Source organism: Corvus moneduloides, chromosome 12 (genome assembly GCF_009650955.1).
Source record: "Corvus moneduloides isolate bCorMon1 chromosome 12, bCorMon1.pri, whole genome shotgun sequence".
Taxonomy (NCBI): Eukaryota; Metazoa; Chordata; class Aves; order Passeriformes; family Corvidae; genus Corvus; species Corvus moneduloides.
The window spans coordinates 8,935,684-8,963,431 of NC_045487.1; the positions used below are offsets into that span (position 1 = coordinate 8,935,684).

Here is a 27,748-nt window from a genome sequence, read left to right on the forward strand (position 1 = left end):
ATTCAAAGGTTTAGCAGTCCAGCATAGAAATTCATACTGCAGGCTTAAAAGTTGAATACTAAAATTCTAGAAGATAGAGGGTAAAAAGAAAAAAAGCCTACTCAGGCTGTACTGCAATGGCCCAGTCCTGTTCTGTACTGATTTATGAATATAAGAAAACTGCTTTCTTTTATGTTGCCTTGGTTATCCAGTCACTTGCTCTATGAATACATTTGCTCAGGTCAGTGCAGGGCTCTCAGAAAACACACACAGGAAGGGGGCGAGTGGCTCCAGTGATTCAGAGTGTAAGGCTTTTGATATTGAAAAAACATGGATCTGTTTGTCCTGCTAATCTTTCCTTCAGCTGTAGCCAGTCCCCAGCTGAGTTTTGCTCTGAGCAGCCTGAGCCTTCAGCCAGGGAGTGCTGTGTCTGGAGAGGGCTCGCCCCGCTGGGATGGAGCAGGGACATGCTGAGGTGCCACAGGTGACACATCACCCCACGGCCCCAGCTGCCAGCAGGGCAGGAGTGTCTGCTGTTAACTGATGCCTCGGTGTCAATGGACACTCTCTTCTTCCGTCTCCTCTACCCGAATCCAACCTCAACCTCCCATCCGTCTTTCTTTGCCCACTTGCCCCCTTATTAGCCCCCTAGAGGGAGGAGAAATGGGAAATGGGAAAAGTATCAGGTACCCTTCCTCTTTTGGGTATTGCAAATCTGTCCGTTTAGGAAACATCTACAGAAATTGTCTTCCCAGGCAATCAGGCAGCCCCAGCCCTGATGTGAAGGGCACAGCAAGGCAGCGAGCACAGTCGGGTTGCATTTGCTGAACAGCGGTCACCCTCTCCCTGGCTGCTGACCTTTAAAATGTCAGGCACCTCATTTAGAAAGCAACAATTGGGTTTGAAAAGTTTTAAGGCTCTGTGTCCTGCTCCAGCCAATTTTGCAGACAGTGCTCTGCAAGAGCATCTCCCACTGCTTGGTTTTTCCTTTCCCCTTCATCTCCCCGGGATTTCAGCATTTAGCACCTCATTCTCTCATGCTACTCCTGTTATAGCAAGATTTAATAATCCTGACTATGGACAGCCCCACTTTCATAACTTCTTTTCAGTTAATTCTTCCTCCACTTAAATGCTAGAAAACCATTTTCCCCTCTGATTTCCAGCTTAGGAAAACCTTTTGCAAGATCTAAACTGTGCTGTTTCCTACAACTAGATTACAGGATGCAGGAGAGAGGAAACAAGTTTAGTTCCTTTCTTTGAAAAACATAAATATTTTATCTTGTTTTTACAGTCTTATGCAAGTACTTCCACTTATAGCACACACTTTTTTCCCCCACTGTTTGACACGTACCAAGTGTATTAATTGATACCACTATCACTCCAGCTACAAAAGGATAGCAAGACAATTCAAACAAATATGTGTTTGCATATAGCCAAAGCCTGAGCTCCGTAAAGCCCAGGGACAGATGTGCATTCCCCATTCCCTACCTCTGGTCTCCAGCTTGAAACCCAGCCAGGCAAGCTGTGTCTTCCTATAACTCAGCTTTCCAGACAGAAATATTTCAGATTAATTAATGGTCCCTTCCTGCCCCTCCATCCTTCCTTTCCTCTTATCCCACCCCATGGGGATGTCACAAGGGTTAATGAGTGTTGCACATTTTCTCTCTGCAGATGGTGCTGGTGCCAAGGAGGGTGGCAGCATGGTGCCATGGCAGCTCTGCAGCTGCTCCTGCCTGCCAGGGTGCAGATTGCCCCATTTATTATTATTATTATCATTATTATTATTATTATTATTATTACTATTACTATCATTACTATTATTACTATACTATACTATACTGAGGAACCTATTAATATGAATACACTGGTAAAGATTTTGTTAAATCTTGAACATTTTGCCAGTATTAGTTCAACCTTTTTTAGAAGGTGGGGAGGGATGTATGAAGAAAAAAAAGAAAGCAGCTGATGGTACTACAAAGGCGAGGAAGGAAAAGCAGCCCTGCTTAACAAAGTGTAGCACGTTCGAAAGCCAGCAAATCAGCCAGCTGGAAAAGTAACATCTCCACAATGAACAGAAAATCCTTTGGAAAGGAAAATAAGCCTCAGTGCCCTTATTTTGATTAGCAGACCAAGCACAAGCCTGTGCTTTGGTGCTGGCACAGCAGAACAATACACAGCAAAGCACTGTGTGCCTAAAGCACAGGTTCTGTGGGCTCCTGGAGTCAATACTTAGGCAAAAGGAAAAGAACCCCCATGTGGATGTGCCAAGCACTAGAAGCACCCAAAAGCCACTCTCTGATAATTATAGCAAAATCTTAGAATCTGGCTGCTCTTACAGACTGAGGTTAGAAAGCCATGAGTAACAAGGGGCTGGAGCCACTGACATCTGCACCCTGTCAGGCTGGGGTCCCCAATACCAGCATCCAATTAAGGCAGAAACTTGGCATTGTGAGCTGATCTTGGATCCAAACCCCAAGCCCAGGCTGAGTTGCTTCTTGAACCTGAGCCCAGCTCTACCAGCCCTTTAAAGTTCTGCTGAGGGGCAGCAGGAGCGTGGCCAGAGCATCATCCTTTGCAGCTGGCACACAGCTTGGCTGTGGCACTTGGCCGACACAGACAGGTTTCACCTCTACACTGAGGCTGCAGCAGGGTCACAGAAAAGAAAGTTCCACTCAAAAAATAATTTAAAATTATTTCCTCCTCTAAAACTTTCTGAGAGTGTTGCAGACTTTTTCCAGAGCAACACACCACCTTCCCATGGTGCAGCCAGCCAGCCAGCCATGAAACCAAAGACACTCAGGTTCCTGCTTCTCAGTCCATGGACATCCATTTTCACTCTTTGCTAACACAGCCTCCATGAAAAAAGATTAGCTGTTCCTGCCCATCAGATTATCCTTGCTGGGAGATACAGTTGTGGATGTATCATTGTTTCAGCTTCAGATATGCCTTTCCCCACTGCAAGTCAGTAAGATACACCCTTCTCTCCAACGTATGTTATCTGGTATTTTAAAAGAGCGAGGAAGATAAGTGGAAGAAAAAGATACACATGATTTATAGCTGTTCCTCGCCAATTGCCTGAACACAGGCTGCCAGAACATATTTTCTCACAATTGTCTGGCAAAAATTGCTAGCACATTATAAGGATAACCTGCAGCAGTGTATTTGTTCTGGATTCAATTTTTGCCTTATTTAATTTTAATAGCTATAATAAAAAATCTTCAATAAATACAGCTGATCTGCAGAAGATACCTAATTAAAAAGGATGCCAGAGCCCAGTGCTGTCCCTTGTTCCCACAGCAACAAGAGCAGAGGAGAGCATGCACACAAAGAGGCAAAAAGAGTGCTTTTCCCCCACCAAGGATCTGCTCCACTTCCCCCCAGGGAACTTCCCAGGGATTAAACTTGAAGGCAAACATAGGACAGCCCTGCCACCAAGAAAGAGAAGTAGCAAGAGAACATCTTAGTGAGATTTAGACGGTGTAGCAAGAGAAATAATATGAGGTGTGGGTCCCACAAGAAGCCTGTGGTGGTGGCAAAGGCATTTGAAGGAGGCCCCACATGCTCGTCACCTCCACCTGGGTGTGTATTGTCACCCTGCACCCTGTCACTCCTCAGTAACATGCTGGGAGCACACAAACAACACCACTGCTCCACTTCAAAACAGGGTAAAACATCCAGGCTGGAGCATCTCTCCACCAAGGCAGTGTCGTGCCCAAGCCCTCCTGAGGGAGATTCATTGAAGACCAATTGAACCTTTGCATAAAGTCATCTCACAGCCCCTCCATGCCTTTGAATGCAGCTTGGGGAACACTTGTGGCACCGACACACTCCCACCAAGGGAGCAGGACAACACCAGGCCTTTTTCTAATCTCAGTTATGGTACATGTACATGAAGTGCACTGTTGGCTCCAGAGCCCCACACACACTGCCCTCATCCCCCTGCTAAGGGACACGGTTGAGAAGGAGAGATGGTAATATGGAAGAGCAGGAAAGTAACACAGGGAACAGCAGCTGACATCCTTCACATGGACATCTAGCAGAGAAACTAGATATCATAAGGATTTAATCAAAAGGCTCAAAACAGAACTGCATCAAAGTCTGATGCACAAGAAAGCAGAAAGCTCGTTGTCTGTCATGTGTGAGAGCAGAGCACACTGCCTGGTGAGGAGGAGAGCTACGCAAGGCAGTTGGGGCTCCACTCTTTGTAGGATTTAGCTCCCAACACTCAGAGTGCAAATGTCCACCCTAAGAGCTTGTTCCCACACACAAGCTGTGTCCCTTGGTCACTGCCACATATCAGCTGAGTCCCCAAAGCCTGCACCTGTTTAATCTGCCAGGATATGATACACAGTCAAGCTGCAGAAGTCCTTTCCAAGCACTTCAAAATTGCATATCTGTAAAAAAACCACCAAACCAAAACCCAACAAAACAATAACAAAGAAAATAATTAACAGGAGAAATACTGATTTTCTGTCTCCACTTTGAAAAGTTTCCCACATACAGCAAGATGAGATATTAATGAGATAGATCAAAAATTGTTAAATCCTCCGTGTCCATCTCTCCCCTGGCTTGCCACTATAGCCAGAGCCTTCCCTTTCCCTAGTGCAGCCCTTTCCATGCAGAACAGACCTTCCTGCAGACACCCTCCTCTCCTGAAATTGGAGCACGACACTGGGGTAAGGCTGGGCCAACACTCACAGCTACATCTCATCTCCACAAGCTTCCCTGTGGCAGGGGAATGCCCCATTCCCCACCAAACCTGCACTGTTTATGTCCCTGTCCACAGGTATCAGGTGCTCCTGGTGCAGCCAAACCTTGGCAGACCCATGAAGTGCTCGTGGCTGTCACCTCCTGAGCATGCCCAGCTACGCTGCCTTTATCTCCCCTTTGATGTTTGCTACCCATTAACCTGAGCCAGACCGTAGGGATGTTCCCAACCCCTTGGCCCAGACGAGGAGCTGGAATCAGTTCAGGATTTGTGTCATGAACTCAGAAGAGATGTCAGGGCAGATTCCCATGGCCAAGGAAAATATGTGAATATAATGTTTCAACTAAAATGGCTGTCAGGGTACCTACAGCTGTGTCTCTCCAGGTCAACAATCCCCATGCTCCTGAAAAAACAGGGCAAGAAGCACCACTTTTAAGGCACTATCAATGAAACTTAAATTTTTTGGGTAGGGTTTACAAGTAGGTGATAGCTCCATAAGTGTTTATCGTGCCCTTTGCTGGCTGTCATCATGCCATGTACACACATTTGCTGTGCAGCCCCCAATTAAATCTCTTAACTTTGCCTCTGGAAAGAAACATCTTTAAAAATTCTCTCAGCTAATTGAGCAGCTTTTAAAAGTATCCTTGGTAAACCATGATCCCTTATTCCCACCCTCCACAATTTGCAACATGATAATTAAATCTCTTACAATAATATACCCCGTTTACTCCTGTCCAGCTGAAGCCTCTAATGGGGCTTGCAGAAGAAAAACCCACACCTGCCAATCCACAAAGAGAAGAAGAAAATAAACTCCACCTTCTTTGGGTTGTATCACATGTCAGACCTTGGCTCGCTTCAAAGCCAAGAGGAGGCTTTGGAAACGCTGCCCTCCAGATCAAGTGCTCGGCCCCAAATTGCCAGGCTAAAGCAGTAACCCCTGCTCCATGTCCCCTCCCTGCATCTCTCAGGGACACTCACAGCTGCTGTTTGTCTTCTGTACTAAAGGAACTGAAAGGAGGAGCTGAGAGACAGAATGGATAGAGCAGGAAAAGAGCACTGCCTGTAGAAATGCACAGGCTCCATCACGCACACAGAACCCACCCTAAAGGCTGAACACAGCTACCCTGCCCCACTGCCCAGTGTGTGGAGCAGAGCCCAAACACGGGCATCTCTTTGCCCTGCCAGATCAGCACTTACTGAGCACAGGGAGCAACAGCTCCTGAGGGCAAGAGGTTCGATGAACCACAGGAAGATGCTTGTGGGCAGGCAGGTCTGAACCTCTAAAAGGGACAAACACAGACAGCAAGAAGGCTCAGCTAATGGGTCAGACTGGAAATCCATGTGTGGGGCAGACTGGTGAGTAGTTTCCAAGGCAAAAGCTCTGAGTTAGTCTGCTCCTCTGCATCTGAGCACTCTGAGTGTGGTCCAGCAGAGAGCAGAGGTCAGCAGAGACCCAAGGGCTGATACTTCTGCCCAGACAGTGCTCACAGGAAGATGACCCTTCAGGTCAGTAGCATCATCTAAGTTTTTAATAGACTGAGGTGTAGCCTAATATGAAAGTGGGAAAGCCTGCATGTTTGGGCATCTGACTGACTCTGAGGTTCAAATCCATTTATTGCCAATGCAGAAATACCAGGAAGCCTTGAAGGTTACAGCAGTTAATGGCTTTTACCATAGATTTTGCTCAGCAGCTGAATTTTTGAGAAAGAATGGAAAGAAAGGCTCAGCAGCCTCAAGAAGGGATAGTGCTGGGCACAAAGGGCAGCCAGGACCAATGTGTGGTTGAAGGTATTTTACAGACACAAGGCAGCAAGCACCACAGGCAGCAAGCACACCTGAAGGAGGCCAAATATTAAATAAAGCTGATTTTCTAAGTTTTCCTTTAAGTCAGGTTTGATATTCTAGCTGCAGATTTTACAGCAAAAGGGCAAGGACACAGGAGATGGCCACCTGCAAAGTACCTTAAATAATGAGGAAAGGGCATTCTGCACAGTATCAGTCAGGTACCTGAGCTATCAGATACCAGTTGAAGGGGCAGCAAGGCAGTTGCACTCTTTAAACAGAGGAGTATTCCCAGCTCATTATAATCCCCCCAATCCCATTCCCTACATGTGGTGGTCACACTGAGACCAATAGTGCCCCCATTGCCCACTGTCCATGAGGGATCTTACAGTACTTTCTGTTTTGGTTGACTGTTCTCTCAGCAGGAAAAGGCTTTAGGAACAGGACAGAAATAACAATTTTGGACACTGATGGGCCATAAATTGCTGCTGTGCAGAAATAGGTGGAATATGGGCATGTTGTGGAAATAAAAGTTTATGTACTGTCACATCATTGGCTTGAGTTCCTGGGGGAGTTTCTGGACTGAATCCAAACCTTGCCCAGCTCAAACCTTCTCTGGCTTAAGCCTTGCACTAAGCAAACCACGTGTGGGCCCTGATTAAACCAGGCTGCTGCATAACTCAGCCTGTAGCACATGAGGGTGCAGTTGTTTAAAAGGGGCTAATCCAGTGCACCCAATTCAAGGTCTGCTCTGCAGAATCAAGACAGTCCAGCAAAAAAAAAAAAAAAAAAAAAAATTCCCCCCTCCTTGATTCTAACATGAATTTGTTAACAAGAAGTAACATGAGAAGAAAAACAGGTCCTAAAACCTCCCAGTTCTTCACTTCTGCTGCACACAGCATGCACCAGATACCCCCATATCTTTGAAGAATGAAAAAAGCATCCCTGAAAGGGCATGAGCAGCTGGAAAGTGCCTTTTCATCAGTCAATGATGAAAATCAAATCACAGAATCTTTTCCTAGGTTCATAGTGGTAAAGGGTGGATAGAAGTACTGGACACATCTAATGACAGCCTGTGGAGCATGGCCAGCAGCCACCTTTCACAATTCCCACATGATCTCAAAATTCATCATCTGATGGATAGGTTTGTTTATTATTTTGGGACCAGCACGTCCCAGTTTAAGCAGATGTCATCCCTTCCAAACCACGTGCTGTGAACTTTGCAAGGACTTGGAAGGGTAACTGAGAGAGCTTGGGTGATACGGGAATCTAAAGAACTGAAAGCAGATTCAAACATTCTCCTTGTAAATAAAGGTCGTTATGCAGTCTTACAAGGTGCCTTTTGATTGTCACATGAAATCTAGACTATCTAAATGCAAATCTTTTTTTTATTTACTTAAAAGACAAAGATAAATACATTTAGACTGATCATCTGGTCATGGAAGAACCTATCAGATTTATCCATACTTAAAAAACCTGATTCATCACTGAAATTTTCTACTTATATGTGGGTGGCTGCTAATACTGGTTTTGTTATGCAAGAATTATAAATATTCTCACTGAGAACTAATGACTTAATTTAGATGCACCAGCAGGATACGAATAGCTCAAGGTTTTCCCAGCACATGAGGAGCAGTGGCCATGCAGAAGGTAATTACCTGGGTCTAGAAATAAGTGGTTTTGAAGACTGATAGCCCATTAAGGCAGGGACTGCAAAACACCCAAGAGCTCTCAGTAAAAGCACAATTCACCATAGGTGAAGACTTGTGACTGTGGAAGGAAGAGTTATGTGTGCAATAAGAGGCTTATGAGGTGTTCAGGGTCTTTTTATGCCGATACTGTTTATATGTATATGGAAATATCAGTGCCCTAACTTGGCATCTTTTTAAGATCCAGTAAAAGCAGCCAAAATCAGAATGCTTTAATTTTCTTCCTTGATGCCTTGAAAGCCATGTTATTAAAGTCCAAGTTGCTTACCACCATTCAAGTCCCCTGCAAGTGTATTTTCTAAAAGGGCCTCAAATTCATGGGAGGAGGGGGAAGATAAGTATTTCAAGTTTTAAAAACAACTTGTAGACAATTACCATGCTAAAAACGGGGTCTTTGGACCATCTGCTCATCAGTGATACTTTTCTCCATCCCTCTCTCTGTGAATTTCTCTGTGCTCCCACACTGCCAGGACTGAAGAGACACTTTCACTCCATTTTGCCCCAATTTTTGTACTAAACTCAAGATCAGCAAGGGGCACTCTCAGAGTGAAAGGAGGAAAAGGAAACATTTACATGATGACCTGAGTCTGGTGGCTGTGAATTTGAGCTCTAAGCACATCCACAGACAAAACACCCATTTCTTCCTACTTTAGGCTCACTAGAGGGAGTCAAAATAATTTCTCCAAGTGGTGTCTGGAAAATGTGGGTGAGACTTTGAGAGCTATTACCACTAAACATACTGCAAGTTCCCCAGATCCCTAAAGTCCTCAGAGGAACTGTCTCTGCCTACAAACAAGACACTGAGGACAGACACACAGCATTTGTGAAAGGCTGGAAGTTGCTGGTAGCTTCACTCGCGTGTTCTTTTGGAGACCCACTACACCAGGATTCATTCAGCCCTCTCCTGCTGCTGAAGGCCCAGGACTCTGCCTGCTCTCCCACCACCATCCCTTCATCAAGAAACATGATCCATGGGAGAAACCTCACTCCCTTTGTGTACTGGTGATTAACAAGACTGATTTCTACTCAAGTGACGCTTACGACAGGCCTTCTTGAACATTATGAAGAACTTGAGTTCTTGAACATCTCAGGCTGGGGCTGAGGCATGTACCTGAAGCTTTTCATTTGCTTAGTTTTGTTTTTCTGCCTTTTTCCAACTTTTGAGGCCTGTGAGGTCAGCAGTGGCACCATGGCCACAAAGCCACTGGGCAGAGCAGCACTGCCAGTTCATGTGTAAGCAGCAGAGCTTATTCTCCTCACAAGGGCACAACCCCACATGCAGCTGACCAGGCTCCTTGGCCAGTTTGTTATGATGCTGATGGGCAAAGCTATTTATGTTCCCTGCTTGCCAGGAGCTCTCTCTGTGCCCCCCCGTGGTTTGTAGTGTAATTTGCTATGAGACTTGTAACACAGGGATGTGCAGACCTCTCCTTACACAGAATAGCAGCATAAATCTCATTTAATGAGCTCTTAAGTGACTAACAGATATCTGTGTGCAGCTACTTGAAGGACAAACCCTACTGGGATAGAAATGGGCACAATGCCATTGCCCTCATGGCTCTTAACCAAAAAGCCCTTTCCAACCACCAATTCCTGCTTCATTCACGCTTTGGTTTTTTATCCTTTATTAGCTCTGCTATGTCCTCTACAGGCCTTTCAGATCAACTGAACACTGAAACCTCCTCTCAGCATTTGTACTCTGGATTTCTTCACACTTCATTGTATTTCATTTTTGATAACAGAACCTATTCAAGACAGCATATGCTGAATGGCTTCATTCCCATCCACACCTTCTCTGGATATGATAGTTTCAAGGGAGAACCAGAACAGTTCGGGCTCATTCTTGGTACAGAAATCACAAGGACAGCAGCAACAGGAAGACGCCAGGTTGACTGAACCACAATACTAACTCAGCACTGGTCACTATCAGGTGAAACACTGCACCACTGCCAGCCCCTTCTGCCATTTTCTGTAGGTGTTTTATAACCATATGCCAAGTTTTTGGCATATTTCCTTTTGTATCTCTCATCTTCCAGGACAGAGGTCCAGAGGAAACCACCTAACCCCCATTACCTGGCAAGTCAGACCCATGGATAGGTCAGACTGATGACCATTTCCATGAACAGGATCTAATAATGACAGCAAAACCCACCAAACTAAACCACAGATTAAAGCTGGATGCACTTGGCATTTAGTTACACTCAGGGCATGGGGGTTGGGTAGCTGCAGTGAGTCGGAGATTTCCAGATAAAACATCAGTTTTGGGGAAGATGCATATCTATAATGAATTGTTAGCAGACGCGCTCTTCTGTCAAAATAAAACTCTTTTAATCTTTCACAGGGAATCCTGGGCTATTTAATTGATTAGCAGCTTTCTAATGAGAGGATTAAGTACACAGTAGATAACTCAGATGATTGACAGCTCTGCTGCACCAGCCTAAAATAAGATGCCTCAGTTTTCCCAGCATATGCCAATTAAATGATTAAGTATTGTTTACTGGGACTGGGAGGATTACAAGACAGTAGGTGGATTTATTAGCAGAGAAAGGAAAAACACTCCTACACGAAAGAAAAAGATTATTTTGAATGACTAACAGCCATGCCCCTGCAAAGGATGACTGGAGCTGAGTTATTCACTGCCAGCTTACACCCCAGCCCTTCTCCCTTTTTCAGACCATTTGTCAGTTTATGCAGTTACCTCCAATGTGCTCAGCATTTCCAGGTGTCTTATGCAGACCATTTTCTGAGTTTATCATGTAGATAGTTGTAAATCCAGCTGCTTGATATTATCACTGGGGAAAAGGTTGGGAACTTAGCTCATTATAGACAGAATCTCACTTCTCTGGAGCAGGAGACCAAGATGTCTTTTAACAAGCAAGAGCTGCTTCATTAGCAGCCTTTTAGTACATGTAGGCACTGAATCAAATCACCTAAGTACAAGTACCTGAACATGGCAGGGGCAATAACGTGGTTTAGCATCTTGCAGCAAGGACATCCAATTTTACATGAATTAACAATTTATGTGGAGAAGGTTTGGAAGAAAGGAGGAGGAGGGAGATGCTCTTAAATTCACACAATCAGGCTCCATAGTTACTGTGTCTGAACCAGCCACGCTGCTTTAACACAATATGTGCCATTTTTACCAGGCTGGGGGAAAAAAAAAAATCAAGATGCTGAAAAGATTTCCAAATTTATGACCTCTTTACTGCACATTAAATGAGATTACTCCTTAATTTTACAATCCCTTCCTTTGCCTTTTAGGTGACCCTCTAATCATCTGATCTCTGCATGGGAAAAGTTAAATGAGATGTTCTAGTTCAACTAGATGTCGAGAGCAGAAGCTTTGCTCAGATCTTCCCCTGCCCTGTTTCCGTAGGGTTCCTACACAGGTCTGTATGAGTGGCTTTGGCACAGCTGAGGAAAGCAAGAGTTGCCAGTTCTGGGTAAAGCTGCCAGCACTCCCTGCCCTGGGAGCTCTCTCCCCAGTATGCCACCATCACACAGCACTGGATAATGATCCATCTCAGCTGGTTAATTAGAAACAGCAAGGTCCCTGCCAGACAGGAACCTCTGCAGGTGTGGAGACCACAGAAGCATGTTAACAGAGTAAAATATTTTGGTAATCTGTGGACTTGTGTTTTTAACAGTCTGTCCAGGGCTCAGAGCCCCATCCTGGGATTCTGACAAAAAAAGGAAAGTGTGAGATTTTCATTCTTCTGCAGAGGGCTGTGCACAGCACCTGCTGTGAGACATAAAAGCAGCAGAATGACGCTTCCACTGTTCCTTGGAGCTGTAACAGATAAAGCCATGAATAGGCTGAATTTCAACAAATCAATAAATTCAAGTCCAGAATGTCAAAGAGAAAACTGTGAAAAAGAGATCCTCAGGGATATTAAATACAAAGATATTACCTCTGGCTCTGGAAACCTCTGAGCTCTAGTTTCCAGAGAGGCTGTATCAAGGGAAATATTCTTGCATATCTCCTGCAGCAGCTGCTGTGAGCTGCAGGAGGCTGAAGAGGGGCTGTGGGGAGCTGTGACCCTAAGAGGTTGCAGAGGAACACACTGAGCTAATTACAAAGAGTGGCAAACTCTGTTATCCAGAGTTCAGCAAATATGAATGGCTGGTGAAACTGGTCATCATGGCTAGCAAGGCTAGTGTTGTGTCAAGAAAAAAGCAGCATCTAAATAAACATAAGGAGAATCACTGCAGGACGTACAGTCCTTCAGAGGACAGCCCCAGGATCACAGAGACAGCCCTGCTCCCAGGGACTGGAGAGCAGTGATGCCCAGACTGACACAGGCTCAGTGTGTCACCTCGCAGGAGCCAGCCTGGGGGTAGAGGTGCCACTTAACTCCAGACTGCTCTGTGACAGTCTGTCCTCCAGATTCCATAAAAAGGGTAGGGCAGCATTAGTCCCATGGAGAGTGCCTGCTGTGCTGCCCAAACACTGTAGCTGTAGGTCACCTGCACTGCAAGCAGTGAGAGTATAAGCAGAGATGGAGATAGCTCCTTCATCAAAGAGCATCAGGCCTTTCTTGAGAGATCCAGCTGTTCTCCCTGCAGTGCCTGTCAAGGATTAGGAGAGGCAGGACAAATTTCAGAAGAGCAATTGCCTTCTCTGCCTGTGCTCAGTGGTGTTGGTCTCCTCACTCCCTGCTCCCACCCTTAGCAGTTCAAATACCTGCCCAGCACCATCTCTGAACTCAGTCAGTCTGGTGCCAAGAACATAAACTCATTTTTTCCTCTCCACTCTCCTTGCATCACACAACTGCTCAACTTTTCTAAGCAATGAATTTCAATATCTCATTACTATGTCAGTTGCCATAACCAAGTGCCCACAGCTGCGTGGCATTTACTGCTTATTTGTGAGCCAGCTGACAGCACCCTCCTTACCCAGGGGCAGCAAGGATACACATCTATGGGCACCTGCAGAGATCAGGTGTCCCTCCTTTAAAGCTGGAAGGGAACAAACAAACTCTCCCCTGTGCTCCTCTGCACAACCCTCCCACATGTCCCACTGCAAACACACAGAGTTTTGATGCATATTTAATCTTCTTCTTGTACAACAGGGAAAGAATAGATACTAGCTCTTGGGATTTTATCTAACAGCTTTTCAGGGTGGAAAAGATCCTGGAATTGGACCCACTGATTTCTTTCCTTAAGCTTGTTATTTTACCAGTTCCCTCCTTCCAAGTCTTTTGATGAAGACTCATCCATGTTATTCCCCATGTAAGGACTTGGCTGGGCTCAGTGCAGGTGTTCAGCTTTCCACAGGCACAGACTGAAAGGAACATCAGTATGTGTTGCCCTTTGATGTGTGGGCCCAGTCCCTCAGGGACCAAATTATTAATATTCACAAGTTAGGTCTGCTTTTCAAAGCTACTTCAAGATTACCAAGGGGTGGATCCTCATTTACCACTTACCTGTGATTTATTTTTATATTGTTTTTGTGAAATTGCACTAAATCTGGTGGATTCTGCCATGCCAACTTGCACACCAGTTTCACTTCTGCTCTAAGAATATCTTTTCCAAAAAAGTAATGAAACCTTTTCTGATGTTTTGACTGTATCAGCATCAGACCAAGTAAACTGAATAACATTTAAACATTTGGATGTTACTACCAGGAAAAATGGTAATACTGACAATAGTCCAATCAGGAAATGTGAAGCATGAATTCACAGACTTACCATTTTTGTCAGCTCTTCTGAAAATCTAGAATTGAAAGATAGAGAGAGAGAAACATGTTTACTATGTTGTCCAACACGAGGGAGTGAAGCCCTTTGCACCAGGACCACGTTCAGCCCCCCCCACAGGACAGGTTCAAGCGCTCCAACCCCTCAAGACCCAATTCAGGTGCTTCACTGAGCTCACCCTTTCCAAGACTCAGCTGATCTCCCCCAGAGCAACTTGATGGACAACCACTGCCAGGTACAGTACCAGCATGGTTGCCTCTGGGATAACTGGTGGAAATGCTTTCAGCCCTCCAGCACCTCCCTCACTTAAGAAAGCTGAAACCATGGATCCAACACCAGAAAAATACACACTAAAAAAATTACAACAGCCATGCAGCCAGTCCAGACAATTTCTCTGGAGTCAATAAAATCTCTTAAACCAAGTTTCACAGCTCTGCACTTGTGAAAGAAAAATTATTTACAACAATTTTTTAAAAAGCAAGTCTCCTGCGTGGGAAGGAGATTATATTTAGCCTTAAAACTACAGTGTAGAGGAACAGCCTACAGAGAGGAATCAAATAGCCATTTCAGAAGGAAAAAAATTGCAATAATGTGTAGTATTGTAGAACTTGCTGGGGAGAAGGAGGGCAGAAATAACTGCTATTTTTCTCACTGGCCTCCTCTGAGGAACAGTCCCCTAATACTGATACCAAAATCAGCTGGTCACTTCGGGGGTCCTTCCTCTAATCGAGTGTTGGGTAAGCAGAGTTTTTATCATACACACTGGTTACACATTCATTAGCTGTCCTCACTTACTTGATGCATATGGTTGCTTTATTTTACATATTCACACCCTTATCAGAAGTTCTCATACGGATCTTTGGGGTCTGTCTTCAATGTTTGATGTCGTTTTTAGGTGGCTGTTCCTCATCCCCCACTTTTGACTTAAATGCAATATCTTTGTTTTGCATAACTTCTTCTTTGTCAGCCTTTCAAAGCTGAGCTGGCATCCTTCTTGTGTCTTGCATGACTTCTGTGTGCCTAAGTTACATCCTTCATCTACTTCTCCAGGGCTGTGCTGTTCTACTCTACTGTCTTTGCCAACACAATGCAATTAATAGTAAAAGGCTTGTGTGAAGGCTGGAACCTTACAGGTTCCTGCCGAAAATGGCCACTACCACAGGTCATAAATTACCAAAAAATTAACATGGGCAGAAAAGGTAAAATATTCTCATCATCTCTTCAGGCCTGACCCTATTAATTTGAGCAAGAGCAGAGATTTTAGTTGTACAAAGGAATTTCCCTGAGGAGGGAATAAAAGCACCAGCAAGACAGATCAGAGTCAGCCGTAAAATAGAATCTCATATTTTCTGGGTCACAAAACCATTAAAAAAATAAAATATCAGAAGAGAAACTGCTGCACAAAACAAGAACCCCAAGAGACAAATTGAATTGCAGAATATGCTATTTCACTGAATATGGCTTAATTAAGGAACATTAATCATTCTTTTGTCCAAAGTTCTTGTGAGGCTATGCAGCCTGGGGCAGAGTCAAAGCAGGACTTTCTGGTGTACTTCAGCAGAGGCAAAACCCCTCTGCCTGAGCCAAACCAAAGTGTTGGGAGTCATGGAAACTGCCTACAAGGGTTACAGCTTGTGAGCACATCAAAACTCCTCTTGTGCTGACCTCCATTTTTTTAGAGCAATTAGAAATTTCTTGGGGGGGGGGAAATCCTACCTCTCTCCATACTTACAGATTTCACTGAAGTTAAATATGGCTTTTAAAAGGCCAGCCAGTCATGTCTTGTCTATGGGAAGAAGGAATAAATCCCAGCAGGATCCCAGCAAGCTGTGTGGCTTTAGCAAATAGCCCTCACCTGTGCTCAGTATGCCCTGCCCACTGCATGAGATATTCCTCTTTTCATGGCTTGGACACCCCAAATCCTCACTCCTCATGAGCACCTCCAGATGATGTACTTCTCTTCCTGGATGTTGATTATTTCTGGGCTTTTTCTTTCATCAATACATCCTTCTGTTGCTCTTCCCACTGCTTTCAAACCAAGGTATTACAGCCAGTCTAACACAGAAGCAGCAATGCCTGTTTTAAGGTCCCTTGAGAGATCACCATCCCACTAAGCACAGCTGGCAGAGGGAGAATGGAAAGGCAAAACCAATAGGTAAAATGTAGATTAAAAAGGGAGAAAGGCTCAACGTGCCGTGTTCTGCTCCACACAGCTGTTAACCTTGCAAGGAATACTTGGAGCAACAGGAAAAAAAATAAATTAAGAAATGGAAGAAATGTTTAGAAATTGAAGTATTTTTATCCAGCTCCACTAAGTGAACATTTTAGGGCTTTAACTCTCCCAGATACTCCCTAAAGTATGACTATTTGTAAATGAATGTGTTGATGAAAGATCACATCGGCTCTGTTACTTATCAAAGTTTATTCTACAGGACCAAGCTGCTTGGTTTTGTAATTGCTAATAAGCAGGATTTATTCTTTCAACTTAATTGAACCACCTACAATTTGCACACATAAAAAAAATTAAACTGGGACACCTGGAGGGAAAAAACAATTTAAGACAAAGTCATCTGTCAGCACAGGCAGGCACTGCATCAAGGTATGAACACTGGAATGAGCATCGGGAGGCTGATAAAGATGTAATATAGTCTGTGATAGCTTGGCAGCGCTGCCAAAAATGCTGCTGCTGTGAAGACCCAGGATTTATGTTCTAGGTCAGCAAAGAAGAGTGCCCTCCCCCACACAGCCCAAAGACACCCTCTGCTCAGGTCTTGGATTAGTTGTTCCACTGCGGGAAAGAGGTGGGGGGCTTTCCATAAGGGAAAGGTGTAAGATCTGGGGATGGAAGGGAAACCACAGCCCCCCACAGCTCCCCTATGGGCCAGAAAGCAAACCCACAAAGGTGCCAGGCTCCCAGGGAGCCAGGGGCAGGGACAGCTCCCACCAGCTCCAGAAGAAGGGGATACAAGTCAGGATGCTGCGTCATCTCCAGCACAGAGGCTGCAAAGCCCATCCAACCCGCAGCCGCTCTGCAGGCTCCCAGCAGCTCCATTGCTGACATCCTCACTCAGCAGCAAAGTCACTTAGACTTAGTCAAGCAGCAGCCCTGGAGGTCAGCGAGAGAGGAGGTAATGAAATATGGATGGAGAAGTGCCCTGTCCTGCCAGGCCCCAGCAGCAATTGCCTTCCTGTGCCTGCAGCCGGCCAAGGAACATCCCCACGGGCACGGGGCTCACGGAGCAGGAGCCGCCGCGCTGCTCAGCCTGACCAGGGATGCTCTTTCTGCTCCATCACCTCCAGTTCTCCAATCGTCGGGACAACGCACGGATTTCAGAGGGTAAATGAGAAATTATCCACTTCAAGTACTGCAGCAACCATGTCCCCCATCAGCTGTGCTTTGAGGCTGTTAAGCAAAGCTCCTGAAGCACAGGCTAAGTCACACAGCGAGCCCACAGGATGCCCACAATATGGGCATTAAGCCATTTAATAGGATTTATACAGGCAATGCATGCAGTTTGCTGCCTGTGCGTACTTAACACATTTACCAGAGGTTTAGATGAATATAAACACTATTTTCTCTAGAGCAAAGAACTTGTGTCAAGATTTCCAACAGGTTTTCTCTAAATATATGTTTTTGCCGTACTCTCAAATGGCTACTACAGATATTTGACTGCCAGAAGTAAGCAATTCAAAACTCTGGTGGTAATAATAAACTTGAAAACAAAATGATGGCTTCAAATTTAAACATTTAGTTCTGCCTTCTCAAAGCTCCTGGATGAGAACATGCCACACTGGAGGCTGCTTAATGAAGGTTTTCTCACAAGTTTTATTACATTCACAAAAGCACTCCCCTAAGAAGCCCAAGAATTATTACAGGTTTGTGGAGTTTATTATCCCTTCACCAGGTTAATATGATGTTGATTTAAAATAGAATGCAGCAGAGCTGAAATTTTGTTTTCCACCATAATCTGGGTGCAGAATTGAGGACAAACATAATCATGTCTCATGCATGAGGAAAGCCTATGGATGAGAAGGCATCCAGAGACCCACAAAGACCTAAAAAAGTTATTAATCCTCTTACTGTATTCCTGCATTCCGTTCTTTCTTTCTGCTCCTCGCCCTACAAGTCTTGACACTTCCTTTGGAGAAAAGGTTTTACATCAGGTATGGCCTTAAGTTCTCTAACTTGAGGTATCAGAAGAAATTTCCTTTCCTACAGCCTCACTCTGTTGCTCCTTCTGGCAATAATGTGAGAAAATAACGAATGAATGTCACTTTGGACTATCTTCTTAGACATTCTCAGGCTAATGAGCATTCCCTGTGCAAGGAGAAAGGCTTTATTTTGGTGTTTCAGTAAGGAATATGCCATTGGTGTGGAAATACTGTCCCATCTGCAGTGGTTCCCCACAAAACAAGGCTGCTGCAGAACTCCAGGTCTCTGGGCATTTTCGCACTTCAAAGCAATCTTTCTTCTTTTTCCCTTCCTCCCCAAGAGAAGAGCAGCTGACACCATGTCCCAGCCTCTGCTTTCACTCCTACCTTCTCTTTAGACTTTACCTAGCTGTCCTAAATAAAAGTTGCACAAGAAAGGTAAGAGTAGCATCTGATGTTCTGACCTGCTGATGTTCAGCACTAGAAGTTACTTTTCCGTTCAGCTTCATTTCAAGCACCCATTTCCAAAGCCCTGAAGATCAGAGGAGAGCAGGATGGATTCTCCTGTGTGATTATGTACCTTGCAGTGAGCAATTCCTGAACGAAGAGAGCCTGGCCTGCCCTGGCCCTCCTCTCCAGCTGTGCCTGCAGGCACGTCTCAAGGGAGCAATATCAAACCATAGATTTCACAAAGAGAGGATTAAGGAGGAGGAAAATAGCCCTCTGAAATAGTTCACTCAAAGTGAGAAGGTAAACAAGGACAAATGAAGGGGAATGAACCAACCTTTAAAAAAAAATCCCAACAAACAAAACGAAAACAGAAGGAAAAAGATCAAAACAGAAGAGATTGAGAAGGGATTCCTGGGATTCCTGTGGCTGCAAGAGCCTTGCTGTTAAGGACTGCATTGGAAATCCTGTTGTTGACAAAACAGTTGGAAAACTGGCGGTTCTGGATCTATGTTTGGAAATGCACCATTGGCACAAATCAAACTCTCTGTATCTTCTATCCGGACACCTCACTCAATCCCATGGGGCTGAAGAAGCACAAACAAGGTTTGGCCACATAAGAGAGGGTGAAAGAGAAGCCATAAGAAGGAGAGATGGATTTGAAAGTATCTTTCTGACCCTGTCAAAGAATTAAAAAGTCAGATCTGGGCCAAAATTAGTTTTTAGCAAAATACAGGGTAGATAAAGCAGAAAGCTTCATCTGACCTGCAATGCATGGAACTGTATTCTTCAGGAGTGTTTAAAATAAAGCCAAAAATCAATGCATTTAGTCCCCATTGGCAAGAAAGGAGGCAGGGAGGCCAGTGCTGCTTGGGGCTCACAGTCCTGCCGTGGGGATGCTCACCCATAGCCAAGGCTGATCCCTACTTTAGATGCCAAGCAGGAGATGAGCTGTGAACCAGATGGAGCATCTTCACTTGCAGCTGCTGTGACTGGCCAGGCCTCACATGCTCTGGAGTTCACACCTCTGCTGTCAACACAGGCTTTTGGCAGTGACAGGAAGGCAGGAAGAGATGAGCAAGGACAGTTTGTCAGCCAGCTCTGAAGTACTCCCAGACAGAACAATACCTGCCCAGACATTTCCTATGCCTTGAGAGGTATCCACCTCAGCTCTGTATTGCACGTGCACTCATCCACGCTCAGCAAATACGATCTCACACTGGCTTAGCCACAGAGAATATACACCCACATAATACATCCTCCTTCATAAGTGTTGTGACATTGAGGATTTTTTCTTGACTGGAAATGCCACCATCTCCACATGTGGATTGGAGCAGCACTGTGACAGTTTTTAATAAAGGGAGTTTGTCCTCATGGGTGCAGAAAGCATTGGATATCCAGTGTCCACCCACAGTGTCTGGTGTGAGTGGGAATACCTGCAGCAGATTGCACATGCTGCCAGCCCTGAGTCTTGGGCTCTTGCAGCTGGAGCAGACCCAGAGAAGGCACCTGAGGGTGGGCACAGGATGGGTACAGACCCCTTGCTCAATCCCAACCCCTTATGATGATTTGACCAATGTCGTAAGAGCTGACCATTCAATTCAAAGTGATGTTTTCCTGGTTCCTAGAGTGACACATCACCTCCACTTGTTCCACTACCATCACTAAAGAGCATCTCTCATTTCATGGTTTTACTTGCTGCCTATTTTTGGTAATGCTTAGGACTTAAGTATCTTCATTAGATTTTTACCAGGGTTCTGGTAAAAATCTGCAACTTCAGCTACTTTTACATTTGGAAACCTATAGCTTTGAGTTGAACTAGTAAACATAATTCAACCTTTTTTAATCCGTTACCTAAAAGGCCAGAGGCAAAATAAAAGAAAAACATCGAAGCCAGCCCAACGTTAAGATTCATCTTCCAAGTGGCAGTAGCCAGGTTGTTGGCAGAAGACATCTTACCCCCTTGTTGCGTTTTGTTGTTCTTCAGCCCTCAGTTTTGCCCCACAACACCACAGTTGTGTCTCTTTGGTGGAAAGAACACAGGGAACTTCGTTCTGACACACCAGCCACTCTCATGGAGGAGTCAGAACAAGAACACTGGGGATGGATGAATTAAAAGGAAGCCAGAAGAGGAAGACGTGACTAAGATACTATTAGTGTCAGAGCCATTTTATCTAATTCATAACCAAACCCAAGCTTTCCCCTCCTTCCCCAGCCCCCAAGGACCTGCCTACATAGCACACCAGCTCATGAAAACGTGTTAGCTAAACATAAAATCTTACAGGTCTTTTGCTTCATCCTCCCCCACCGAGAAGCTGCACTGCTGCGTGGCTGGGACTCACTGCTTCCCCAGCACATCCATCAGCAAAAATGTGAAGAGTTAGATGGAAAACAGGTTACCATCCTTGAGCGTTCAGCGGGCTGCCTGTTACTTTCATGCTAATGTGTGAAAATTAAGCTAAATACGTGTTCCTGTGTTTAAACCCTTTGTATGAAAGGGGGGTCTTGCAGTGCACTTGAAGAGCCCATTACAGTGAAGCTACAGCTTCAATTGGCATTCCTATTGTCCCTGGAGAAAAAGGAAAAAATCAAGTTCTAGGGAAGGAGGGGAAAAAAACCCCTAAACCCTCAAATCTTACATTTCCAGAATGCATTTCTACTTTCAGCAGGTGAGAAAGGGCTCCCAGTACCATTGTGAAAGGGAAAAATGATCAGGAGCTGCACACCCAGCTCTATTGTACTTCCCACTGAAATAATACAATGCTCTACTGTGTTTCCCATTCTGAAAGTTCATGTCTCTTTTCCTAAGCTCAAACCTCAAAGTGGAAAAAAAATCACTTAAAGATAGTAAAATCGAATGGATAAGATATCATTTTGGTGGCAAAACACTCCTAACTAAAGAAACCTCATACATAAATTTAATGTATGAATTTTGCTTCCTAATTGCATTTATGCTCTGAAACTCAGATTTCCAAATTGTTGTGAAATTTTGGCAATTTCAGGGCAGATTGAAAAACAAAACAAACCAAAACAATCCAACAAAAATTGGGAAAAACCCCAGGAACTCCCCCCCGAACAAGTTAACTTAAAAGACATAATGGTGTGAGTTGCACTCATCCTCTGTTTTCCCTGGAAGCTCATTCCCCCAGCCTGCAGCTGCCCCCTGCCAGCCCCTTCCACTCGGCAGGGTCATCCTTCAAGTGCTCTGCGCTCTGACCTGCTTTTGGTAACCCACTGGAGACAATGGTGCCTCAGGGAACCAAAATGCCTTTCAGCTCAGGGTGCTCAGGGATGGAATGAGTTTCGGACTCTCCAGCCCATGGCAATGCCTACGGGTTCAGCAAATTATTTGCAAAATGCAAGGGCTTGCCTGGAAGAGCTACTACTGCCTATCCTATCTGTGAGAGAGCATGAGTTATCCTTTACTACAGCCAATGCCTCAGTAGTTTATTTTTGCTTTCACTACTTTTTTTTTTTTTTTTTTTTTTTTTAGCTAGGAGATAGCAAAACAGAGGATCTATGTGTTTAATTACTGGATACTGCAGAAAGACTGTAATTACACCATTTGCACTCTGGCTGATTCCACCCCATTCTCCCAATTGATTTAAGTGCAAACAGCCTCGTTAGCTCCCTAATCAGAAAGTCTAAAAATACAGCAATCGAGGCACTAAGCACATCCCTACCAGTCCCCCCCAAACCAGGATTAAGGATCTACAGAGCATCCTCATCCCAGCTGGTCGAGGGGATGCAGGACCTGGGAAAAAGGCTGCAGAACCTGGGGTGCACACCCACGCTCAGCCTGTTCAGAGCGTGCAGGAAACAGGGTGCACCCCAGTGCCCAGCCAGCCCAGAGAGTTCAGGATCCTGGCAAGGAGGTGAAGGATACAAGCTACATCTCCATGCCCAGCCTGTAAAAAAAAGGTGCAGGACTCAGGAATGGAGGTACAGGATCCAGGACTGCACCCCATGCCCAGCCCAGTGCAGAATATGCAGAACCAAGGTGCAGCTTCTTCCCAGCTGTCCCAGAGAGTGCAGGGCAAGGGGACATGGGACCCAGGCTGCCCTGACAATCTAGTAGGTGCAGCATCTGGACAAGTGGGTGCCAGACCCGGGCTGCAACCTCCTGCCCCAGGCAGTGCAGGAGGATCTGGAAAGGGGTTGCTGATTCTGGACACCCCTACGTCCAACCAGCCCGAGAGATGCAGGACCTGCTCCGCATGCCATTCCCAGAATCCGAGAAATAACCCTGATGCCAAGCTGTTCGCGGGATGCAGGTCCGGGGTGCACCCCGTGCCCGTGCAGCCTGTGCTTGCAGGGAAGCAGAGAAGCCGGGCTGCAGCCTCTTGCCCAGCTGGTCCGGGAGATGCTGGACCTGGGAAACACCGGCGGATCCCGAGGGGCTTGAGTGGGTGCGGGACAAGGGCAAGAGGATGCTGGACACCCACACCCACCCAACTGGGGACTGCAAGACCCGGGGTCCAGCCCGTGCCCGCCGGTCCAGGGAGCGCAGGACGAGAGGAACATCCCCGCTCCCGAGGCGGTGCGCGACGCGGGCGGGGGGAGGCAGGAGCCGGGACGCGGGATGCAGGGAACACTCACATCGAGGATGACGGAGGTGCCCTTCCTCTGGGCGGCGGCGGCGCCCGGGGCGAGCAGCTCCCGCTCGGCGAGGCCCTTGTCGCCCATCCTGCAGGCCGCCCAGCGCAGCAGCCCGTCCAGCCCGCGCAGCGCCGGCGCCGGCTTCCGCAGCAGCTTCTGCACCCCGGCCCGGCAGTACCGCGCTGCCTGCTCGCACATCGCTCAGCCCGGCCTCATCCCGCCGCCGGGACTCCCCCTCCTTCTCCTCCTCCTCCTTCTCCTCCTCCCACAGCCGCTCGGCGGGCAGCGGGCGGGTCCGCGGGGGGACCCGCGGGGGATGCTGCCCGAAGAGCAAGGGGGGACTTTTGGGGTGGGGGTAGGTCAGCCCCCCGGGCTCCAACACAAACCACCCTTCTAGGCATTTTATGTCTGACAAGACTATATCCATGTTCTCTCCCCTCTACAGCCTCTCTACCCCCACAACAGATGTTAGCAACTCTTCGTTGCTGGAAAATAAAACTTGCCCCTAAACCCCTATCCCTACTCCAAAAATCCCCTATTCAATGAATAGTCAGTGATTCCAGGTGGGGTATTGCCACATCTGTGGCTACAGCAGTAACCACAGTGCTCATCTGGAAAATATTCCTAGCCCTGTAATTCTGTATTGTGAGGATATTCCTTTGAGATACTCCTGTGCTCAGCCTCACAGGTCATGATGTAGACTTGCAGTAAAGGCAATAAGACTTCTGGACAAAATGGCACTAAATAATTTCATTTCCCACTCCACACTTGAGCTCCCACAGTTTGAGTTCAAACCCAGGAAGGCACCAAAGCAGGAGAGCTCAGACTCAGTCACACTTGGAGGTTTCCCCAGAGTTCTGGAGTAGCCACATGCGACATCCAGAGCCTCTCCAGGCAGCTCCAGAGGACTTCATGACCCACCAGGGCCATGTCCCCAGATTTGAAAACCCCTGTCACAGGAGCCAGCATGCTCAGCACCACCTGCAAGCATTGCATGCTTCCCACACTGAGTCCTGTGCCTCCAACCAACAGCAGGATCGCTCCAAAAGGCCTGACCAACCACTGCTTTAAGTGAAGCAAACAGCAGTAAATGATTTCTTTCAACAGAGCTTACACATTGCAGTTCACCAGAACCCAGACCCTCAGAAAAGCCTACCTGGAGGAATTATTTAGCTGCTTCTTCTAACCACCCATCTTTATTCAGGTAAATTAGGGTGAAACTTCTGTGTTTGAGGTGACAGGTGGGGAATGTGCATTTCCCTCTCAGCTGCTGCTCAAAGAAAAGTGAGTGGGAGCCCAGTCCTTTCTGCTGGATTACATGGATAATAGCTGGAAGCTCTTGAAAGGCTTTTAAACAAATGGGGCACAGAGAAGCCTAGCAGTAGGTCAGGACACCCAAAGGCTGAGCCCCTCTTTCACCAAGCTCTTGCCTTTCAGGGTTTCCTTCTCCAGCAACACAAAATTCATGAGGGAAAACAGAGGAACTTCAGGGGTTTTGTGTTGGTTCATGGAGGCTGTGTGGAGCACTTCAATGGCTTTGTGTTCATTCATGGGGATGCTCAGAGCAGGCTGGTGTACAACCCAACCACCACTCAATTCGCATTCGCACCTCACAGCAAAGAGAAGCCAAGAAATATTTTGTCCTCCTTGCCATGAAGTGGTGCCAATCTCCTGTACCCCTCACAGTCAGAACTACTCTGCTCTTTTGTACTTGTACAGTGCTCAGATTATTCACGTCCTTCTTTCTCCTTTAGACATCCCTCCACTAAATGGCTGCTTCAGACTGGATTGATCACACCCAGTTTAGGATTACTATATATGCTTGCTAATTAAAACTATTGACTGAACAAATTTAGAAATAAGGTTCTTTGAATTTTCCTTTCTATTTACCATGAAGATTCACTACTTGGATTTGAATTTTTGGGTTATTCCTGTGCTTTTGTCAAAAACAGTTCTTGCTACTGTCAAAACCAACTCTATGACATTTGAATACTCATTTTTCATACTAAATAGATTTAGATAGAAAAAAATTCTGCCATTCACATTAGGAAGAAGCCAATAACTTGTACTGGGCTGTGCTGCTCAGGGCTGTTTCCAAGTTCCCATAAGGCTGAAGTCTCTCTTTGAGGAAAAAGTGGGAGACTGTTACTACTTATCTGAGCCAGGTGAGGAAATGAGGAAACAGAGCAACCCTCAAGGCATATGCTGGTGCCAGCCCGTGCCACAGCACAGCTGAGGGCAGAGGCACAGACCTCATGTTGAACTCTGTGTGCCAAAATTCATCCCCTGCTTCCTGCCAAGGGAGATGGGACACTGCTTGTCCTGTGCAAATAAACACAACTGCAGCCAAGGCATCAGGGCTCTGCCAACCTCTCCCACCATCCTGTGTGTCTGGTCATGGCACTGACCCCGGCAAGCAGCCATCAACCAGGGCCAGAAGAAGAAACCAAACAAGTGATGGACAAGTGGAAACATCAGGATTTACTTGACTCTTTAGCTGCAGCTCCTGGACATCCAGCACACTTATTGCTCTTTAATTAAAGGTGGAGAGAGCAGGACCACCAGCAGCCACTGGCTGCCCTGAAAGCTTTATCCATAATGCAGATGCTGAGTGGCATAGGAATAAATAGAGAGAAGAGAGAGAATGCAACCAACAGGCACAGTTAAATGCAGGCAAAGTGCATCCCTGGGAAAGCAGCAAGCATTAATTACACGTTCTGGTAGGCTCAGCGTGGTCAGGCCATGTGGTGCCCAAGGACAGCAGAGCCCAGCGTGCAGCACAGTCCCAGACCCGCTGGCATTTTGCTCCTCACGCTGTGCTGCAGGCAGAGAGCTCCAGCCCTGCCTGGCAGAGGAAGGGAGAGCTGCAGGGGAAAGGCAGCAGCTGCTGCTCCACCTTCCCTGCCCCAACATTTAACACTGAGCCTCCCCACTGCTGCGCTGGCTGGACACACGCGTTGTTCCAGACCTCTACAGTGTTATAAATGATGGATCAGTTGGACAGGAAGGTTGTTGAAGACTGTGAGAGATCAGACCTATTCTCTCTCACTCCCAGCTCCAAGTTCAGAAACTCTGAGATCTCAGAAAAAGACTTTTGCCAGTCCAGTTTCAAGTCTGATGTTGACCTGACAATGCTTTTTGCCTGGTGGGCCTGGAGCTCAGCTTCTGGTGGCAGTAAGCCACAAACACTGGCTTACTGCTACCACTGACAATGTTTGCTCTACCAGATTTCATATGGGGCTTATTCAGGTGGTACATCCAGTATTTTCCAGTGACTTCCAGAAAGACTTGGAGCAAATGCACAAACCATGTGCTGTAATTTCAGATGAGAGGCCATCTGAAAAACACAAGGGCTCCTCTGAAGGAAAGGTCCAAGAGGAGCAAAAGTCCTGCCCACACCCCAGCGTGGGAGGCAGAGGCAGCAGCTTTCATCTCCCCTTTGAATTCTGCCTTCTCCCCCCATCCCTCTGCCCACAGCAGGCAGCTTTATTTAATTAAAAACTTCCAACAGGCAGGACCTGCAGCCTTGCTTGGTGCAAAATGTCACGTACAGCTTACTATTATTTACTAATGACTGAGGGATTGAGGTTAATGCAACAGTTCAATGGCAGGAAGAGGAAATGGCAACCCTGTCAGAGAGATGGGAATTTGGCAGAGCAACCTTGTTTGCCCAGCCTGGAAGCTGAAATGACACTTTAGTCCCTCTATTAACTTATGTTTATTATAATGCAGCATGTAATCACCAGGTGATTCTATAAAAAACTGTATATCCCAGCTTGAAAATGTCACACTGCCAACAGCACCATGGTAACTCACCAGTCTGAGCTGAAGAAGATACAGGGAGACCACGTCCACGTGCAGTGTGTTAACTCCTAAAAACACAACAAACCCCCTCCCCTCTTCAAGCTGAAAGGAGCTGAGCTCATGGTTCGGTAACACAGCTTGCCCACACACTAAAGAAGTATCAAGTTCACCTCAGTCCCTGGGATCACAGGTTTCTGACTCGGGCCCTGCAATCAGGGATTGTAAAAGCTTCAAATGCACCATTTTATGTCAGGTTGATCTTAAAGAGCCGAATTCTTGTTTAAGACAAGATGTGGACTTATACTTTGAATACCTCCAGAGTGTCTTCCAACCATAGTTACCCTAACGAGACAAAAACCTCTCTTTTCAAGTAGTCCTGCATCCAAACATGCCTCCCACTCCAGGACCAGCCAGCACTGCAGCCAAGGGGGGAGCAGGCAGGTCCAGCACAAGATGAGAGAGCCTGATCTTTCTTGAGGAATTACTCAGCCCACCCAATGCACCCAACAGCTGCAAATGGAGACCAGGCACAGCTGGAGAGTTCTGGTTATTGTTGCTCATTATCCTAAAGGCAGAGATATCCAGGAAACCTGGTAAACAGGAATTACAGGGACTAACCTCACCATTAAATAAAACTCATACAGCATTAGGACATCACAGCTCTCAGAAGTCCTGACTTCCCCAGAGCTCTGAGGGGGTTCTCCAGAGAAATATGAGAATTTGTCACCCTAAGAAAAAAACAATTTTTGAAAATAAAATAAAAAACAAAGCTCTAATTCATAAGAGACTCACCTTCCAAGACACACACAAGCTCATCCTGGAGAAGGCCTAGGAGCTGTGTGGCTTCTCCAAACCCCTCAGCAGCAGCACAG

General features: G+C 46.1%; 1 protein-coding gene across 4 annotated transcripts in view; it reads right to left on the reverse strand.

Moving 5' to 3' along the window:
- The window catches only part of NECAB2 (N-terminal EF-hand calcium binding protein 2), a 91,069-nt gene that overhangs the window by 53,568 nt on the left and 9,753 nt on the right, over positions 1-27,748 (reverse strand). The window contains exons 1-2 of one of the 4 annotated variants that reach the window (XM_032121578.1): positions 23,073-23,320; positions 13,869-13,893 (exon numbers count right to left, since the gene is read on the reverse strand). In XM_032121578.1, coding sequence (XP_031977469.1) covers positions 13,869-13,893; positions 23,073-23,270 — 223 coding nt within the window. In that variant the 5' untranslated portion in view covers positions 23,271-23,320. Of the gene's footprint in view, positions 1-13,868; positions 13,894-23,072; positions 23,321-27,748 lie in introns of those variants that run through there. The other 3 variants (XM_032121577.1, XM_032121579.1, XM_032121581.1) reach the window with 3 other exon arrangements.